The following is a 17969-nucleotide window of genomic DNA, read 5'->3' on the forward strand; positions in this document are numbered from 1 at the left end:
GAGTAGGGAAATGACTATTGTGTAATGCAGTAACTTTTTTTTTTAAGGAGAAGATAAATTCGTGGCATCTATGGCTTTCAGTTTACTCATTTAATATTTCCCTGGTGCCTCTATTAGTCTTGTACCATCTGTGGGAAGACAGGTAAGAAGCTGGTGGAAAATGGCTTCTGTTCTAGCAAATTCCTGTGGAAGTGGGAAGCCATTGTGTTTCTATCCTTTATAACAGAACTTACATTCTTACTGGAATAAAATAGAGCTGGGTCTGAAGGTAAAGAGTGTAGATGAAAGGGCAAGAGATGAGGTGTCTGCGCATGCATGTGTGCAGGCATGTGTTTACATGTGTGTGTGGGTAAACATGTGTGCATGTATGTATGGGGGGGTATTTGCAAGTATGAGGGAAGCACTTACATTTTTCCTTGCTTTCCCTAGGAGATGCTGCCTAAAGCATGTTTCTTTCTGTCCATGCAAGTGGTGGGGTTCAGGGCAGGCTGCCCCCAAGATGCAGCCCTCTGGTGTGTGGACTATTTCAAGCTGAAGACAGTAAGGCTCAGAAGACTCAGGAAGAGCATCCGACCTTCCCCCACAAACCGCCTAAGACTTTATACATAGAAGGCCTGTTCCAGGAGGGAGCTCATACCATCTGATAGCTATACTACGATGTAAAATTGGTGTGATAAAAGGACACCAACAAACCCATTTTTTGGCCCAGCAAAGCCTGTTTAACAAACATTTGCATTCCATCTCTACGTAAATTGTCTTCCTCCTCGTTGAAGCCCCAAATCACTATACCCAACATCCTCCTTGCCTGTAGCTGAACGTACTTAAACAGGCAGCCTCGGCCACATGGCTGAGTTACTCAGTTTCTGCTGGGTTTCTCCCATGTATACATGCTATTAAACTTTGTTTGATTTTCTCCTGCTAACCTGCCTCTTTAATTATTTGACCAGCCATAAGAACCTTAAGGAAAAGCAGGGGGAATTCTGACACTTCCCCAACACAAGACATCTTAGTTCTTTGAAAATGTGAGCAGGAATGAAATCTCCCAACAGAGAACACACAACAGCTCCACCAAAGAAACGGTTCATTGTGAATTCAGTCATAGTGACATTCTGAAATCGGCACTAGTCACCACTTTTCATCCCCCCGCACTCCTCTCACTGTATATTTGTTTTGCTGTCTCCTTCCATCACCGACACATTCGTGTCTTGCTCTAGGAAAAAGCTCTGTACGTTAGTATGTAATGACTTCCATAAAATAGAGTTTTCCTGTCTAGAAAAATTTAATAGTCTTAACAAGTCAGTCCACGTCTTCTAATATTGTTTTATTAAGAATAAGTATTTTATAGCTAATTTTTCCTAGCTTCCAAGTGTGCTTTTCATCTCAGATATGAAGTGTGACTGGAAAGAAGGGATTAAAGAAGAGACAGGAGCAAAGAAAAGAGCCTAAATTTAATACAAATGCACACATTTGTATTTCCTGTGTAATTTATACTAAAACTTATCAGATACAGACGCCGATAGGATAAACAGCCCAAGATAATTTCTCCTTGGTTTATACTTTCATCACAGGTGTATCTTGCTCATTTACAATGCAAAACCTTACTATTTAAAGGTAAAATACTTCAAGTACTTTGGCAAGCTAAAAATGAGTCCCTAAAAGTTTGTGTAAACCTACATTTATATATTTTCTGCATAAAAGGTAGTTCTCAAATTCAAAGTCAAAATATTTACAAAGGTATCATGCGCACATAAATGGTAGACATTCACTTAGCAAATGGCAAAATGAAATTTTAAATAGCCAATTTCCTTCTTTTAAAACGTCTCCGCTGAACATAAAAGTAGAAACTATGGATGCACACAACAACTCGCACGGATCTTAAGGGCGTTATGCTGAGTGAAAAAGCCAATCAAGGGACCAGCTTGGTGGTATCGCAGTTAAGCTCACATGCTCCGCTTTAGCGGCCCAGGCTTCGCAGGTTCGGATCCTGGGCGCAGACCTATGCACCGCTCGTCAGGCCAGGCTGTGGCAGTGTTGCACATAAAACATACAGGAAGATTGACACAGATGTTAGCTCAGTGACAATATTCCTCAAGCAAAAAGAGGAAGATTGGCAATAGATGTTAGCTCAGGGCCAATCTTCCTCACCAAAACCAAAACCAAACAAAACAAACAAAAAAACCCAGAAAGAAAAAGAAAAAAGCCAATCAAAAAGGTACAGATTGCACGACTCCAGGTGTCCAGCATTCTCAAAATAACAAAACCATAGGGATGGAGAACAGAGGCATCTGGGGTCAGGGAAGGGAAGCCGTGACTGCCAAGGAGCAGCCAAGGGAGTCTCCTTGCGGTGGGGGAGCAGGTATCTTGACTGTGGGAGTGATGCGAACTTAGACTTGTGATAAAATGTCACAGAACTATACACAAAAATATACACAGGAACAATGAGTGCACTCAAAAACTGGGGAAATCCAAGTAACGCCCGAACCCCAGCTGATTTTATGTATTGTGTCAACCTCCGTTTCCTGATTTTGATGTGTCAAGTTATGTAACACGTTACCTTCGGGGGAGACTGGATGGTGGGTACACAGGATCTCCCTGTACTCAATCATTGCAACTTCTTCTGAGTCTATAACTATTTGAAAATATAAAGTTAGAAACAAATGCTTCTGCTGAAGAAAGGATTCCAGCTACTAATGAACCATACTTATGAAGCAATTTAGTCAAAGACTGGTATCCTTTCCCAGATGAACAGTGAAGACTCTTGATTCAGCATCCGTGCACTTAGTATCCAGGCGGGCAGGTCCTCAGGCGTGTAATGTAAAGCAGTGACTGTCTCCCTAACTTCCCTTGAAGCGACAGCATCAGGAAACTTCAGAGCGAGCAGGGACCCTACGGACAACTCAGGATCTGTAGGTCACACCTTCAGGCTACACCTCTGGGTTCTGGTGTCCTCATTTATAATGAGGGCTTTGTCCTACATTCTTGGTAAGGTCCTGCCAGGTTCTAAATATTGTAATCCACAACTTCACAATATAAACTACAGAAACTTTAAAGGCGATCTTATAAATTTTGCCTCAATTATTTATTGCATGAGACAAATACCTCCACTTACATTGACTGCAAATGTGGATGCAGAAATGATCTATTTATTATTTAACAACATCTCACATATTATAAACACTTGGAGAGTAAAGGACCTGGGCTAATTTGTACCACTTAGCTAAGGTGGATAATTTTCCAGAACAGAGGGTCTGGGCAGCTTTCTTGAGATGACATACCATTACATATTCCTTGTGCAAAACACATGGCTTTCATCGTGTCTCCCAGCTACTATGGGTCCACTGACTGCCCAGGAGACCTACCAAATCAATCCTGGGGAGAGTCTGGCCAGACATGAAGTTAGGAAGCTTTAAAAAGTGGCCACTGTCATTTGGGAATAAATGAAGATAATGCTCTCTAAACAACCAGAATGACTTAAGATTATTTACTCATCTCAACTACTTTTCTTCAGGGAATGCTAAAAACTGATTACCTCGGGGAAATGGAGCCCACCTCAAAAATAGGCTCAGAATCCCCCTGTGCTGTGTCTGGCTGTGCCTGGCGTGGTGACAGCATGCATACACAAAACAATCTTAATTAACAGCAGTAACATCTTGTTTTGTGGTACTGATTTCCCTTAAGTTTATAACAATTACATCATAGTCTTACAAAAAAAACCTGACAAAAAAGCAAAACAAAAACAAAATTAGCAACTCATAGCATCAGTGTAATCATTTTATTAACAAAAGGAACCCATAGGGTTCAAACAAGAGTACAAAATACAATCTTTTTTTTTCCTGTGGGTTAAATTGTTACATTTTTAATAACAAAAATAAAAAAGTTTTCATAGTTAACTTATCAAAAACATAACCTCTGCCTAGTGAGTTTCTTATTGTGCAAAATGAAAACATTAACAAGTCCTGCCCATGGAGGATTGTGTGTGCCAAAAGCTGCACATTTTCAATTTCAAACTTTTTGCATCAAAAAGAAAATTCTAAGGCCTCGGTTTCTTTGCCAACTAACAAGAGGGGGATATAAAAGCAAATACAGCAGCTAAATTTTTACCTTCATTTTCAAGTATTCTCTGTTCCAATGTAGAATTTTCTACATTCATAAAATCATTTCTTGATTATAAGAAGGTATGCGGTTTCCTACCTGCCTGCTTAAGGTCAGACACACCAATACCAATTCAAGGCAAATCAGACCTTTTAGCTATTCTCTTCTGTGCTACAAAAGCAGCTTTCCCTCACCGCTGTGGGCACACATCCTGATTTCTCTAACACAGGCGATCAAACAAGCCCAGGGAAGGGTTCCACTAAGCAGCTGCTTTTCTACATGGAGCCATAACGAAACCTTCTCTTCCTCCTCACCGTCTGTTTTGGAATCATGGAGATGGACTGCGTCTTGACAAGGCATGTAAACTACAACTTAGAAGTCAAGAAGGAGTTGAAGATGATGGTTTTTAAAGTAAACATAAAACTGTTTAGACAGCACTTAAATATAAACAGCTGTCTAAAAACACATAAAAAACAAAGCAAAATAAAAAACCAAAGCCGGGAGTAAAGTTTTGTGACAACTTTCGTACCACAATTCCGTATAACAGTTTTGACCTGTGATTTTAAACAGTGGCTGACAATGAAAGAAATGCTTACGATGCTTACAGAGAAGAAAGGTATGTCCAGAAGGGCGAAAAGCATACATTTACCTAATGTCTATAGAAAAATCCCTGATTAAATGGCCAACTAATTTTTAAATACAAAATTTAACCTTAGAAGGACTTTTCTATTTCTAACTGAATATACTGATTGAAAGACAAATTAATCGTTCTGCTGAATGAAGTACAGCGTTGGAAGCACCAGGTTTCTGGATCAAACCCTTAGGACACGGAAAAAACCAGAGTACTCAGCCGGTCCACCGTGGGAATCCCTACCTCCCTTCCACTTAGTGTCCAGATACGCTCTCAGCTCAGGAAACCAACAGATCAAAGGAAAAGCAAGTGAACCTGCGGCCATGACTAGAGGGGAGAGGGCACAGCAAAACACTGCTCAGTCTTTTAGCAGCAACGCAATCTTGTTGGTCTGAATATCCTGAGGTTAAACGATAATAAAATATTGCACCAAACAATAAACAAAATCACAGTTTGAATAGAATTACTAAAGAACTGGAATAACAAAGCACAATGCAGTGACAGCCCTCAGCAGACTCAAGTCCCTTGGCAGGAATTAAGTTTGTGTCTTTTTTCAAATGGTATTTCTACCCTCTTTTGATTTTGCATCTATTTTGAAATACCCTTTCATGTGCAGACATTAAGTTCCGTCTAATGCTGACTGTACAGACTGCTCCCTTGGTTCAGGTTCAGATTTAGTGATAGTGAGATGAGTCTGTACTGCAAATGAGCAGAAACTCCAAAGATGATGTGTCAGGCCTGGAGTTGTAAAACCTGTCAGATAACCCCTCTAGAGGTAGGTGAAGAAAAAGGCTTTTTTTGGTTGTTTTTTTGTGTGTAGTTATCAAGGCATCCTGAGGATGCAACCTTTTTTTATCCCCTTCTTTTTCTAATATGCTCATAGGTAAATAAGACATGAGGAAAACCAAACATTTATCCTGTTAAAGTACTTAAAGGGGTAAAAATTACAGCTTTCAACATGTGTTTTCATATTGAAATTCATCTTTCCCCTCTGAATTGATAAGCCTTTCAAAGGACTCTTTCGTGGTTTCATAATACTGTATAGGCAACTCAGAAACTACATCTTAAACTACCAATGAAGGAGTGAAAACCGGACCTTATAAGACCACAGTCTCAGGAACCGATTCTTTCCAGGACTTCGGTCCTACGGAAGGAAGGTGGTGAGAAGTCACACGGACTCCGACATCCAAGGGTCTCACATGGCGCTCAGACAGGAGTACGCCACCTCCCCTTCATGCACACCCTTGGGCTGCTACCTTCTCCAAAATCAAGTCTCCTCCCTATGAGTCCGTACTGCCTTAAAGCTTACGATACTTTTGTTCCACTTTGAAACCCTTTTTAAAGGTATACTCCCATAGTGTTCCCACTATTTACACTGATTCCTCTCTCTCGGGTCAGTGCAGGCGCCCCGCACCCTTCACTTACTCTATCACCATCAGGACTTCCATTACACTCTGTGACTTTTCACATCTTCACATCCCATTATTTAAAGGGGACATATGGGGATATCATAAACTTGTGCAACAATCCTGTTGGCCCACTGGAAAGTTCCCATATTCTTTAATTTCTGTCACCTTTGGTCTTGATGGTCACTTATGTTCTTGAGTTCATCATCCCGCCTTCTTCCCCAAAAAGGCAGGAGGAAAGAACCCACATTCTAATTTGATGATGAACACAGTGATTTCTGGAATACGTTCAGAGAATGAAGGAAACAGGCTGGGTGTCTTCTACATCGCTAGGATGTGGATCAACCTGAGAAAAAGAGCAGACCGAGATTACTCCTGTAGCATTCTTCAAGATGATGCCGGTATCCGTTTCTTCTTACATCATGGCTATAAATCAAGCTGCTTTGAGCCTGGGATTATTGCAAGTCCCGGCAGGCTGCTTAAGTTCTCTGTATTCCACGGCCACATACAACACCTTAAGGGCAATCCATGGAACTTTACATGCATGCTATAGATCACGAGGAAAATACTGCAAAATGTGGTAATCTATCACCGTAAAATAAAAAAAAAATTTACATGCATCCCTTACTAATTAGGAATCAGCAACATGCACTTAGAAAAGCTTATTTACAAAGAACACAAGAGCAGTCTAGCTTTCTCTTGCTCTGTTACCTCTGAGTAAAGAGGCGGGGGCTGAAAGCGGAACTCCTGTATGCAGGCAAACACGGGGCAGCACGCTTCCTCCTCACAGTCAGGGGGTGGAGGGTACGGAGGAACGTGTCTCGAGAATTCTTCCTCTGACACCACGTCCGCGTAATTTGGTGGTGCTGAAACGAAAATGGAGTGGAGTCTAAGAAATCCATGTAAAAACTAGTTACATTCTCTCTTCTCAACTCTTACAAAAGCAAGAAATTTAGCTAAATTTGATGACAAAAAGATGGTATTTTTCCCTCTAATCAGCAAATTTTTGTGCTCACTACAACAAAAAATATTTACTAGATTCTTTTACTAGACTCCTACTAACATTGGTTATATTTTAATCTTTTGAGATGTGTGTTATAGTCTAGAAACAAAAAAAAATCATTGAAATGTGCTACAAAAAATACATAACTCCCTATTCTTTTATTCTAGTTTTCAGTGCTTTACTATTATAAATCCAAATCAGGAGACACAGATTTTATTCTGGGATCTGCCACTGGCAGCTTTCCATCCTAGGTAAGCTAAACTCTCACGGTCCCTTTCCAGAATAACGTTTTATGATTTTACTAGGAAGAGTCAGGATGGCTGTAGTGCAGCAGTAACTGTCACCTGAACACTTACTGTCACACGCATCCCATTCTCAGGGACTCTGCGTGAAACTTCATTCTGAAAGAACCTCAAAATATTTTACCTTCAGGCTGTTCGGGCAGCGTCAGCGTCAACCAGCTCATATCCACACTGAACTGGCTGGCAATGCTGGAGTTTCTGCTGCCAAAACCATTATACGGAATTGTGCCAATCACTAAGGGCAGCTCAAGCATCAATTTTTTAGCACCAGGAATGTGAATATACACCTAACGTGAAAAAAAAAAGAGGGGGGAGAGAGGGGCACAAACATAAGTTAAACAACATGGTAGATATCCCAATTAACATATTTTTTCATAGAAACAAATGCCTTTGTTGCCTGCCACCATGCCCAACATAATTGTAAATTGTCCTGACCAAAAGAGACGAAGAACAAACCAAATGAAAATCACACAAAATACAGTGAATGCTCTGTGATGGGGAACTGCGGCCTTAACACACTTCATTTTAAGTCAGCAGGGCTTACACAGTAACTATAGAAAATTACATACATAGTAACTATAGAAAATTAAGTATATGTTCTCAACATAACAAGCACTCCTTAATGAACCTTAATTCTTTCATGTTATTTAACTGAATTCCTTAGGGGGATAGTTTTTGATTAAAAACGAAGGCCAATCTTCATACCTTCCACAATCTGTTGTACTGCTGACATAAAATGACATTTTCCTAGATATAAAATGTACATATTCACAGTAACATGGCACCAGTTATTGCTCCATTCTCCATATTTTTAATTTTAAAAAGAGCTCTGCTTACAGCTAAGGAATAGTCTACTCTGATAATGCAGCAATCCAGGATGGATGGAGTAACAGGAGGAATTTTCAGAGTCTTCCCGTTCCATATGTCGGTGCTCCCAGAAGCAATGTGGTTTCCTCGCACATTGGCAACCATGTGCCGGACAGTCTTTATTTTCCCACTAGCCAAATATGTCTGGGTTTGGAAAATAGCAGCTTTAGGAACAATCAGACGAGAGGAACAATTCTCAATTTCTGCATAGATTGGAATAGCTTCTCCTAAAAAGAAAACAAAACACCTTCAGAGACTTCAGAAAGTTCTCACTGCAGTGAAATAGAGCCTTACCAACCAAGACTGAAAGGTTGCAACACAACTTTAACAAGTTGAGAACCTGATGAAAAAGGTGTATTGTAAATCTGAGAGAAATAAAAATTCACTGCAGGTTGTGGTAGATACTGTTTTCTAATTATTGCATTATTCACTTTTCTAATATACCAATATTAGGTTACTGATTCTAAAAATATGTAAATGACTAATATACATAAAAACTAAGACATACAACAAAAGATTGAGTACTATGTTAAGTACAAAACATCACTAACAAACTCATTTGTGCCTATAAATTAAAATCTGTTCAACAGGAGAACAAAGCCTTTGCTTTTAAGGAATTGATGTTATAGCACAAATACAACAACGAACGGAGTAGCCAAGTTTTACATCTGCATTATACATGCACGGTCATACCATTCCACACGACATTCACTCCCAACACGCCAGAACCTGAGGTGGGCCCAGTCCTCTGCAGGGCATTGGGCCCTTCACACATGGTCGTCCTAACATCAACCTGACTGTTAATGCCCTAGACTCAAGCCCACATATGTGTATTCCTAGCATGGAATCGAACAGTATTTTCACACTATGAGCGCTCTCTTCTGAGCAACACTGTTCTGGACATTCTTGAGCAACCTTAAAAGAAAATGCTGGCATTTCCCCCCAACTTCTAGTTTTAGTCTTAATTACTAAAGTAACAGGATTGAAGTCAGAAATAGCAGAGTTTTATTAGAATCTACTCATCCATTTAAAAATATTTAAATATCAATTATTCATATTAAAAAGAAAATTTTATTACTCACGTTTTAAAACAGTATAGATACATCATAAATTACAAAACACACTATTATAAAATCACTTAAAATTAGCCAATAAAATGAGTGACTCTTCCATTTGGACTTGCAGACATTTTGCTTACCATTACAGTAGCCCTTCCTTTCAATTTTGGCACTCAGCGAGACTGGACCAGAAGTGAAAATCCAACAGCCAACCATTTTCTCTTGAGTTTTCAATACAGGGGTCTTGAAAATTTCAAATAATAAAATGACTTTAATTAAACCAGTCTAAAAAATTCAGAGAACTTAAAATTACATCATTTTTCATTAAATAGTTGTAAAAACATGTGTTCAAAAAAAATTCAACCTTTCTTATCCTCATGTGACATATTAGACAAAATACGTACCCAAACACAAGCATTAAAAATCATTCCCTTTTTAGGAAAACTAAGGTGAATTTTCAGATTCAAATTAGGGTGACACCATCCTATTTTTACCCTATAGTCATTATATTTCTGGGTAATGATAAAGCATTCCTTAAAAAAGCAATCAAAAACCATAGTAGTAGCTATTAACATGATAAAACTACTTTTTTTTTTTTAAAGGATTTTATGCATAGATCCAGTAAACAGAGAAATGGTATAAAAACCAATAATCAGAATGTTCTATTTGTTTTGGCACTTAAAATGTGGAATAAACAAACAGCCTTTTTCCCTTAATTCAAAATGTATTATCAGGCAGAAATTTCAAGTGTCCTTAACTTACAATGGTGTTCAGTTGTGAAATGGCAGTGCAAGCACATACCGAGTGTAACGGATCTGAAAGGTTATGGAATACACCTCCCCATTTTCTGTTCTAGAGTATCAAGAGAAGTGATCAAGACTTAAAATGCTCCGTTTACAAGATGTACAAACCAAAAGCTCATTGTAAAACCTAAAGTTGCAACATTTTATTTACAGAAAGAATAGTAAAGGATAAATATCATCTCTTTTTGGCAAAAAATAAAATCTCTTAAATCATTTGCCACAATGTCCATAAATAGCTTAGAAACAGTTAACTTCCTAGTTCTAAGCAGGTTTTTAAAAATACAAGACACAGCATCACCAATTTTCAGACAAGGTTTTAGCAGATGATAAGTTGTAGCTATGAGCCCGGCCAGCTGGTGCTGGCTATTTTATGATTTTGGCTGCAAGGGACTACGCGAGCCGGGCTTATCTGTTATATTTTCACAACCTAAAGGTGAACATTAGAGTCAATGCTATTTCATTTTCGTCTAAAAATAGAGTTAAACAACATTTTACTCCTGTTTTTTTCCTTATTTTTAGAAACATTGGCTAAAAAAGAAATCTACAATACTAAAAATACATCTTTGTAACATAGTATCATGATGGAAAGTTTAAATTACCCCAGTATTTTCTATGAAGTAAAAAAAATCATTCATTCATATTTAAATGAAGAACCATTAGGTCCTAGTAGCTATCATGAAAGTATAAGGTATAATTTTATATTATTTTGCTAATATGGGTTTAGATAAAAGAATCTAGCTCATTAGCTCCCATCTTGCCTATTCTGTTGTTACTTATAGCCTAATCTTTCTTATCAGTCTCTAGTATTTCTGGTGATTATCAGAAGTTCAATGCGTTAATGTGGCCAAATCTGTCACAAGGAGACGGTAAGTGAAAGGAGCTCCGCAGCAGCTGCGTGCACTTACTTAATGCTAGAAAATGACATGCAGAATGGAAGGAGACATAGCATAATGGCCTGGGCCTCAATAACAGGCTGGGCATGATTAATACTTTTCCATAATTACTGTTCCTCAACCTGCTATTATTGAAGAGTTTAGAATACCACAGCCCTGTGAATGTGGCCCCTCTGGTAAAAGTAACCACTCTCTGTGTGTGCATTATGATTATTAAGCCTTATTAATGCATTTCAAGCCCGTATAACTTTTTGGCAAAAGAAGCCCTGAACAACATGGGCATAATCAATAGTATTAACACACTCAATTTGTAATTTGCCCAACCTAGAATCATATGTTTATAGTGAATGCCTATGGGTTACAAGATTGTATCAGAAAGTGACAGGACAGACCACCACTAAAACTGGCTAAATGTAGATACCACTATTGAAAGGAAGGAGGAAGTGAGGGAAGGAGGAAAAGGGGAAGAAAGAACTTACTAATAACGCTGGCGTGTTGACATCGATGTGACTTACAACCTGGAGTTCCCGTTTAACACTCTGATCAGGTACCTTGGGTCGTTCCAAAACCGCTCTCACACAGTACTGAATACTTCCATATTTCCCAGTGAACGAGGTTACCAAAGGTCTGAAATAAACCAGAGATTAACTGATGAGTTTACTTTTCAGTTAAATAAAACCAGGAAAAGCCCTTAAAATGTTGGTTTTGGTTAAAAGAAAAAAGTGAGTGAGTAGGGTAAGCCTACTCAGAGGCTGTTCAGGACAAGCACGCATACTTGAGTGTCAGAAGATAAGCGGTGCCCATCCATGGGGACAGACACGTTGCAGGGAAAGAAAATTGCAAAAGTTACATAGTTTCACTTACTCAGATGGAAGTTGAAAGCTAAACGGAAATTCATGTTTTCCAGGCTCTAATAAGAGGATGCTTTCGCCTAAAAAAGAACACATTTTATTTTAACTAATGTTAGTATCAGATCAAGAATTTTCACAACCTCAATCAATTTCTTAAAAGGTGATTTTCCTGGCTATAAGATCCAGTATACCCACAAAAGTTCATTTCACCGAGATTTAGAGAATTAAAATTTGAATCTGTCTGTATGAAGTTTAATCAGTTAGAAACCACAGACGTTGCTTCTATCTTCAAATAGACCAGTTATACAAGTAATTACCATTATATGTCAGAGTCCTGAGCTCTCATATACATATGTATGCATACACACACATGTATACATACACACGTGTGTATACACACAAACATGTTTACCCGACTCTTACATGAAATAACAACATTAAATTGGACCTACAACTAATTTAGCAAAAAACAGATCTACCTATTTTGGGTATACCACAAAAATCAGATACTGTACTCTTCGGGCAGAGACGGAAAAGGAGGTGAAAAATTTACTTGGAATATCATGAATACTGAGTATAACACTAAACAGCCAAACCAACAGGATAAGTTATTAAACAAGAGCCATGTATTTACACTCAAGCTCTAGTGATTAATAGGGTATCCTGGTGGTTAATTTGGGATCTAGAATGGGCTTTGCCAACCACGACCCTGACTCCTTTCCTCCTGCTCTGGGTCAGCCAGCTCCATTTTATTTCATGCAGAGGCTGATTCCTGATTGTGAGAAGGCCAAGATGCAAGGTGTGGACAGACTGTGCAAGGCCAGAGGCATTGCTGGAGCTCTGATGAATGCACAGAGCAAATCTGTACCATTCAGATCCAAAGCCAAGGCCAGGGCTGTCAGTGGCCGTCAACCATCTCTCTAGAGATACTTACAAACTTTCCCTTCCTTTCATGCTCACAGATTTACATTTACAACTAAATTCTCTCATCAAGAGTGGGATGATTAAGATGAAGAAAAGGCAGCGCAGACTGAGAACTTTCTCTGAGATACGCCTGGTCACTTGATACTAAAATAGATTTCTACTGCATCCATTCACTTAAAAAATTTTTAAAGGGCAGAAATCACTTAAATGCTAAAATTCTAAGACCTTAATTCAGTTAACATTTCAACCTTGTACTTTTAGAAAACAGGAACGCATTATTGGCCCATTAAGTCTTCTGAATCTATCCCCAAGTTTCAATGTGTAATATATTGGGGGAAAAAAACCAAACCAAGTATTTGCCACTTAAGGTCATTCAAATAGAACTACTCCACAGATGGTGACTTGGAGGCAAAACAAGCCACAGGGACGTGAGACCATGCCAAATGACAATGTCAGAGTGAGCCCCCGGGGCTCAGCTGTGCCCAGGAGCTGCCCCGTGAGCCCCAGCAGAGCAGCGTCACCTCTCCACCGTATAGCTGTTGAGTGAGGGGCTCAAGGCAATCCCCGTGCTCATGAGAGAGCGGGGCAAAAATTCTGATTTGTAATCATTACATTACTGAATTCGACAAAGTACTTTACAATGTTTAAAAATGTGGATTTCGTTTGAGTTCAAAATTTATAGTATTTAGACGTCAGGCACTGTGGATATACAGATGAATAACTTCAATCCTCAAACAGACCCGAGGGAGGAAAGCAGACGCTTGTACACAAGTAATGACCACAGAGCGCTGGAGCCAGCTGGGGCAGGGCAGCTGGCACCTTAAGGACGAAGCCCATAGTGGTCATGAGGGTCTGCATGGAGATGAGTGGAAAGGGGTTTAGATGAAGTGAACAGCCTCAGGCAGGGCAGGATGTGCACGTATGGAGGAGAAACTGCCCAGGATATTGAAAGAGGATGAGAGAGAGAAGTTCCCTCTGCATAGAAAAAACAAGAACTACAGGAACTGTAACCTTTAACGGGAGAATTTCAATCACTGGAAAACATAAACAGGAAAAAAAAAACCTTGAGAAAGCTGAAAAACATGGGTTATAATATTTGGAATCAAATCTTTATTTTCATTCATTCATTCATTTATAATTAAAAAGGTTCATGAACTGAATTATGTGCCCATTTCTGCTTCTGTATTTATGGCTCATTGCTTCTGCCGTATGCACTGAGGACTACCACAGCACAGGCAGACGTTTCATTCCCAACCCATCTGAGAGCCAAATCTTGTAATTCAGGGCACCCCTAAGTTGTGGGAGCTAGAAGACCATTACAGAGTTAGGGACTGGGGCTCAGGAAGGATGAGGGACTCATGAAACATCATACTGCTGGTGGGTGACCAAGAACTGCAACCAACTCTCTGGTCTGTTTTATCTCTCTACCACAATTCCTCAATAAAAATAGGAAGAAAATCAATCACAATTATAGCAAGTAGTTGGGTTAGACTAACAATGCCAAAGGATTACCTGGGGAGATACTCTGAAAATGGATCCCAAAGCCACCCTCCTGAACATCTAAAAATTCTAAAAATCTCTTCAGGTGACTGAAACAGCTAGGTGTTGGAATCAAATGACCCTGAGAATCTATGACAATGTAAAGTTGCTAGGTTCTTCCAAGCTACAGATATTAGGAGGTACCTTTTTTCTCAATGAAGTCAACTAAAACAGACTATAGTTCTAAAGTAAAACATAATTTTTCCCAATATTTGTTATTCTCCATTCTAAAACAAGTGAAGATTTTAAAGTTGTCTGAGTTTAGGCATTCCATTCCATCAGAATGAAAAAACAGGATCTGACTTGTGAATCAAAACACTATTTGTTAGCCCAGATTTTACCAATTTTTTTTTTCTGTACTCACAGGTCCAACTGCTACTAATCTTACATCTATTTACTCAGCAGTTAAGGGCCCAGAGATAGAGTCCCAAGTCCTGGACAAAAGCCAACTGAATACTTCTCTCTTCCATGCCCTTTATCCCAGTCGGCCATCTTGAAAATGTGCGTTGTGTCACTGGAGGAGGAATGTGGGAGCTGACCCTGAAAACCATACTGATGAACGGGCACCAAGGCAGGTGACAGCTGTCACCTAATACACTGCACTCGTTAATCCAAAAGACAGCTTTGGCTCCAAACATCTTTTTCCTCACTACAGTTTTTGGGATCACTCAATTCTCACAGACCCTGAAGGGTGAACTGTGGACAGTCTACTTCTCCATAGTATGACAAGGCAAAACTGCCCCTTCTATTGCTTCTGTGTAAGACACAGCGAGAGTCAAACACAGATACAATGCAGTTTACTCTCTAAGGAGGCAGAATCTGTACCATTACCTTATTTCATACACAAAAGCTTACGCTGATGAGGCAGAAAGTTAAAATACCTTCCACCAACTCAAAGACGACTAAGACTCACTGTTCTAGCATTTTCATGATTAACGGAATCAACTTTTGCACTTAATATTAACGGAACATCCCTGTAGTAGGTTCCCACATGGGCGCTTCTGGAAAAGCCTACACTATTAAATGGACTTCACAGGCGTGGACAAGAAGGGTAATGCTTCCTCCAGAAACTCTCACCATGCCCAGATCCGGAAGACTCTAAAGGCTTATTGGGAGAGAGGGGGTAGGAAGAGGATGCAAAAGAAACAAAAAGAAGCAAAGAATGAAGACAAGGAATATGATGCAGAGCCAGAACTCTTAAGTCACCCCGCTCCCCAGAAGAGGCAAACCAAGGATGATGCTCAAGTCGAGAAACCCTTCTTTGGAACTTCTACCCCTCAGGAACTACTTCCCCCTCCCCAAGATTGAGGTTTTGCTAACTCATCATGAACCAAGAACGTGTAGGCCCCGGATGGGAAGAAGGGGAAGCCCATAAAACACTGGGCACCACAGCATGCAACCTCCTAGACTCTGATTGCGCCCGCCACTTCTGAGGTCAGAAAGGACAGGACCTAAATCCCCAGATCCGTGGTTTCTGCCTGATCGTCACCGGTTCCCTAGGCAACGGCTCCCTCCCAGAGCGGTCCTACAAAGTCCTGGGACGCCGGTGCCGGTCAGGCCCAAGCGAGCCGGGGGCGGGGCGGCAGGCAGAGATGCACCCACCGCGCGCATCTCCCCTAGGCTGGGAGGCAGGGGGCGCAAGCATTGTTACCTGCCCATCATCTGAGACCAAACTGAGGCTCCCGCCGCCCCGGGTGTGGGTCCCACCCCCGGAAGCCCGCCCCCGCCCACCTGGCAGGTGGGCATCCGCGGGCGCGCCCCCTCCCAGCCCCTCCTCGGGTCTCCGCGGCCCGGCGGGGGCTCCAGGGCCGTGGCCCGCGCTCACCGGCCGGGGGCTCGCGCAGGCTCAGGCGCACATTCAGGTACTCCACCTCCGACAGGGCGGCCGAGGCGGCGGCGCCAGCGCTCGGGCCCCAGGCAGCAGTGGCGCGGCCGTGGGCCTCCAGACGCAGCGCGCGCAGGGACACCGGCTCGGCGGCCTCCAGCAGCACGTGCCCCGCCACCGTCTCGCCGCTCGAGTAGCAGCCCTTGCGCTCGTCCTCGAACACCAGACCCAAGCTCTTCACGCGGCCCTCGGAGCCCACGGCCGCAGCGGACCCCGCCTCGCCGCCCATCCCGCTGGGCGACGCGGCCGCGCCAAGGAGGTCGGCAGCGGCCCGGAGCCGGGGTCGCGAGCAGAGCGGCGCCGCTGTCACGGGCGCCCGCCGCACGCCGACAGCCGCCGCCGCTGCTGTGCGGTGCTCCGTGGAGCACAAGCGCGCGGTGGGGCCTGTCGCTTTAACAAACCCAGCTGGGACTGGAAAGGGGCCGGGACAGCCCACCCCCGGCGCGCGCCCATAGGCCGGCTGTGAGCCCCGCCTCGTGCCGATTGGTTGTAAATGGCCACTGAGTTATTTCATTGGCGCCCCCACGCACCGGCTGGCGCAGGTAGGTAGTGCGTGATCAGGGAGTGGTGACCAATCGGGATACGCAGGCGTGCACGTGCACAGGGCGCTTATTGGCTGGGGCAGGGCACGGTCCTGGGGCACTGACCAATGGTGAGGCGGTGCGCCCATGTGGACAGATAGTGGGAAACAGTATTTGTTAGGGAGGGGGCGGAAGAGGGAATCTCCGGCTCGCGGCGTGTCAGCCGTTCCTATGGTTACGAACGGGGGCGGGGTTTCTGGCAGCGTGAGGATTGTTTGCAGGAGTCACTGGGTTCACGCTGGAGCAAGAAGTTGTGGCTGCCACTGGCTTGTGTTTATGATTATGTCTGCACTATTCGAGAGGAAATAAATGCCGTGGAAAATGGAACTCGGCAATATTTCCTTGTGAGATTTGGGGGTCAGTTTCCTCGGAATTTTAATGGGCAATTTGTCATCTGCTAACTTCCAGGTTCCTGAGACCCGCCTCTCCTCGGATTCGGAATTCCCAGCTTAACAGGGAGCCGCAGACAGGAAGAATGGAGGCTGCTGTTCTCAGTCTGGTACAACCCCTAAGGATTTCTGCTCCTAGGCTTACAGCGTGTCTAAACTGGGAATGGCTGGGACAGTAATTCTTCCGGCTCTAAATAAGGTCATCAGTCAGGTTGTTTCTAAACAACACCAACCACCCAAGTTTCTGCCCCACCCGAAAGGATTTCCCGACTCAGTATCATAGTCCACGAAAACTTCCGTTTACCTTGATGAGTGGTTCTCCACCCTCACAGGTTCTTTTGCCTGTTTTCGTTTTCACTTTCTTCTTTAATCTTCTATTCCTGCTCTATTCTAAATTTCTTTTACCGTCTAGAATAACTGCCACTGTCTGGCCATCATTTTCTAACACTTTTATGTTCTTATAAAAATTCCAAGTTTGTGAGCCATCATGGATTGATTAATCTCATATTGAGATTTCAAATCTTTCCTGCTGATGTAGCTATTTTTTTTTTCTTTTTTTGGGGGGGGGGGGGGGGCGTGGGTGAGAAGATTGGCCCTGAGCCAACATCTGTTGCCAAGCTTTGTCTTTTTGCTTCGGGAAGATTGTCCTAAGCTAACATCTGTGCCAGTCTTCCTCTATTTCATGTGGGATGCCACCACAGCGTGGCCTGATGAGCTGTGCTAGGTCCTCCCCTGGGATCTGAAC

The 17969-nt window shown here is 42.1% G+C and overlaps 1 protein-coding gene across 1 annotated transcript; it reads right to left on the bottom strand.

Moving 5' to 3' along the window:
- Window positions 1–3757: 3757 nt before the first annotated feature.
- ARRDC4 (arrestin domain containing 4) lies at window positions 3758–16624 on the bottom strand. The gene is made up of 8 exons (XM_046654361.1): window positions 16195–16624; window positions 11920–11986; window positions 11535–11682; window positions 9500–9602; window positions 8272–8528; window positions 7559–7721; window positions 6841–6995; window positions 3758–6475 (listed from the first exon to the last, which is right to left on the bottom strand). Exons 1-8 carry the CDS (start codon window positions 16481–16483, stop codon window positions 6419–6421), a joined length of 1239 nt encoding a protein of 412 aa, XP_046510317.1. The 5' UTR covers window positions 16484–16624; the 3' UTR covers window positions 3758–6418.
- Between the last annotated feature and the right edge of the window lie 1345 nt (window positions 16625–17969).

This window comes from Equus quagga, chromosome 2 (assembly GCF_021613505.1).
Source record: "Equus quagga isolate Etosha38 chromosome 2, UCLA_HA_Equagga_1.0, whole genome shotgun sequence".
NCBI classification, from domain to species: Eukaryota; Metazoa; Chordata; class Mammalia; order Perissodactyla; family Equidae; genus Equus; species Equus quagga.

Excerpts from the sequence above, each read along its gene's own strand:
- ARRDC4 (XM_046654361.1), bottom strand. The coding sequence starts at position 16,483 with ATGGGCGGCGAGGCGGGGTCCGCTGCGGCCGTGGGCTCCGAGGGCCGC. Across the intron at positions 8,529-9,499 it reads AAGGAAGGGCTACTGTAATG|GAGAAGCTATTCCAATCTAT; the intron begins GTAAGCAAAATG and ends TTTTCTTTTTAG. Across the intron at positions 6,996-7,558 it reads GCTGCCCGAACAGCCTGAAG|CACCACCAAATTACGCGGAC; the intron begins GTAAAATATTTT and ends TTTTCGTTTCAG.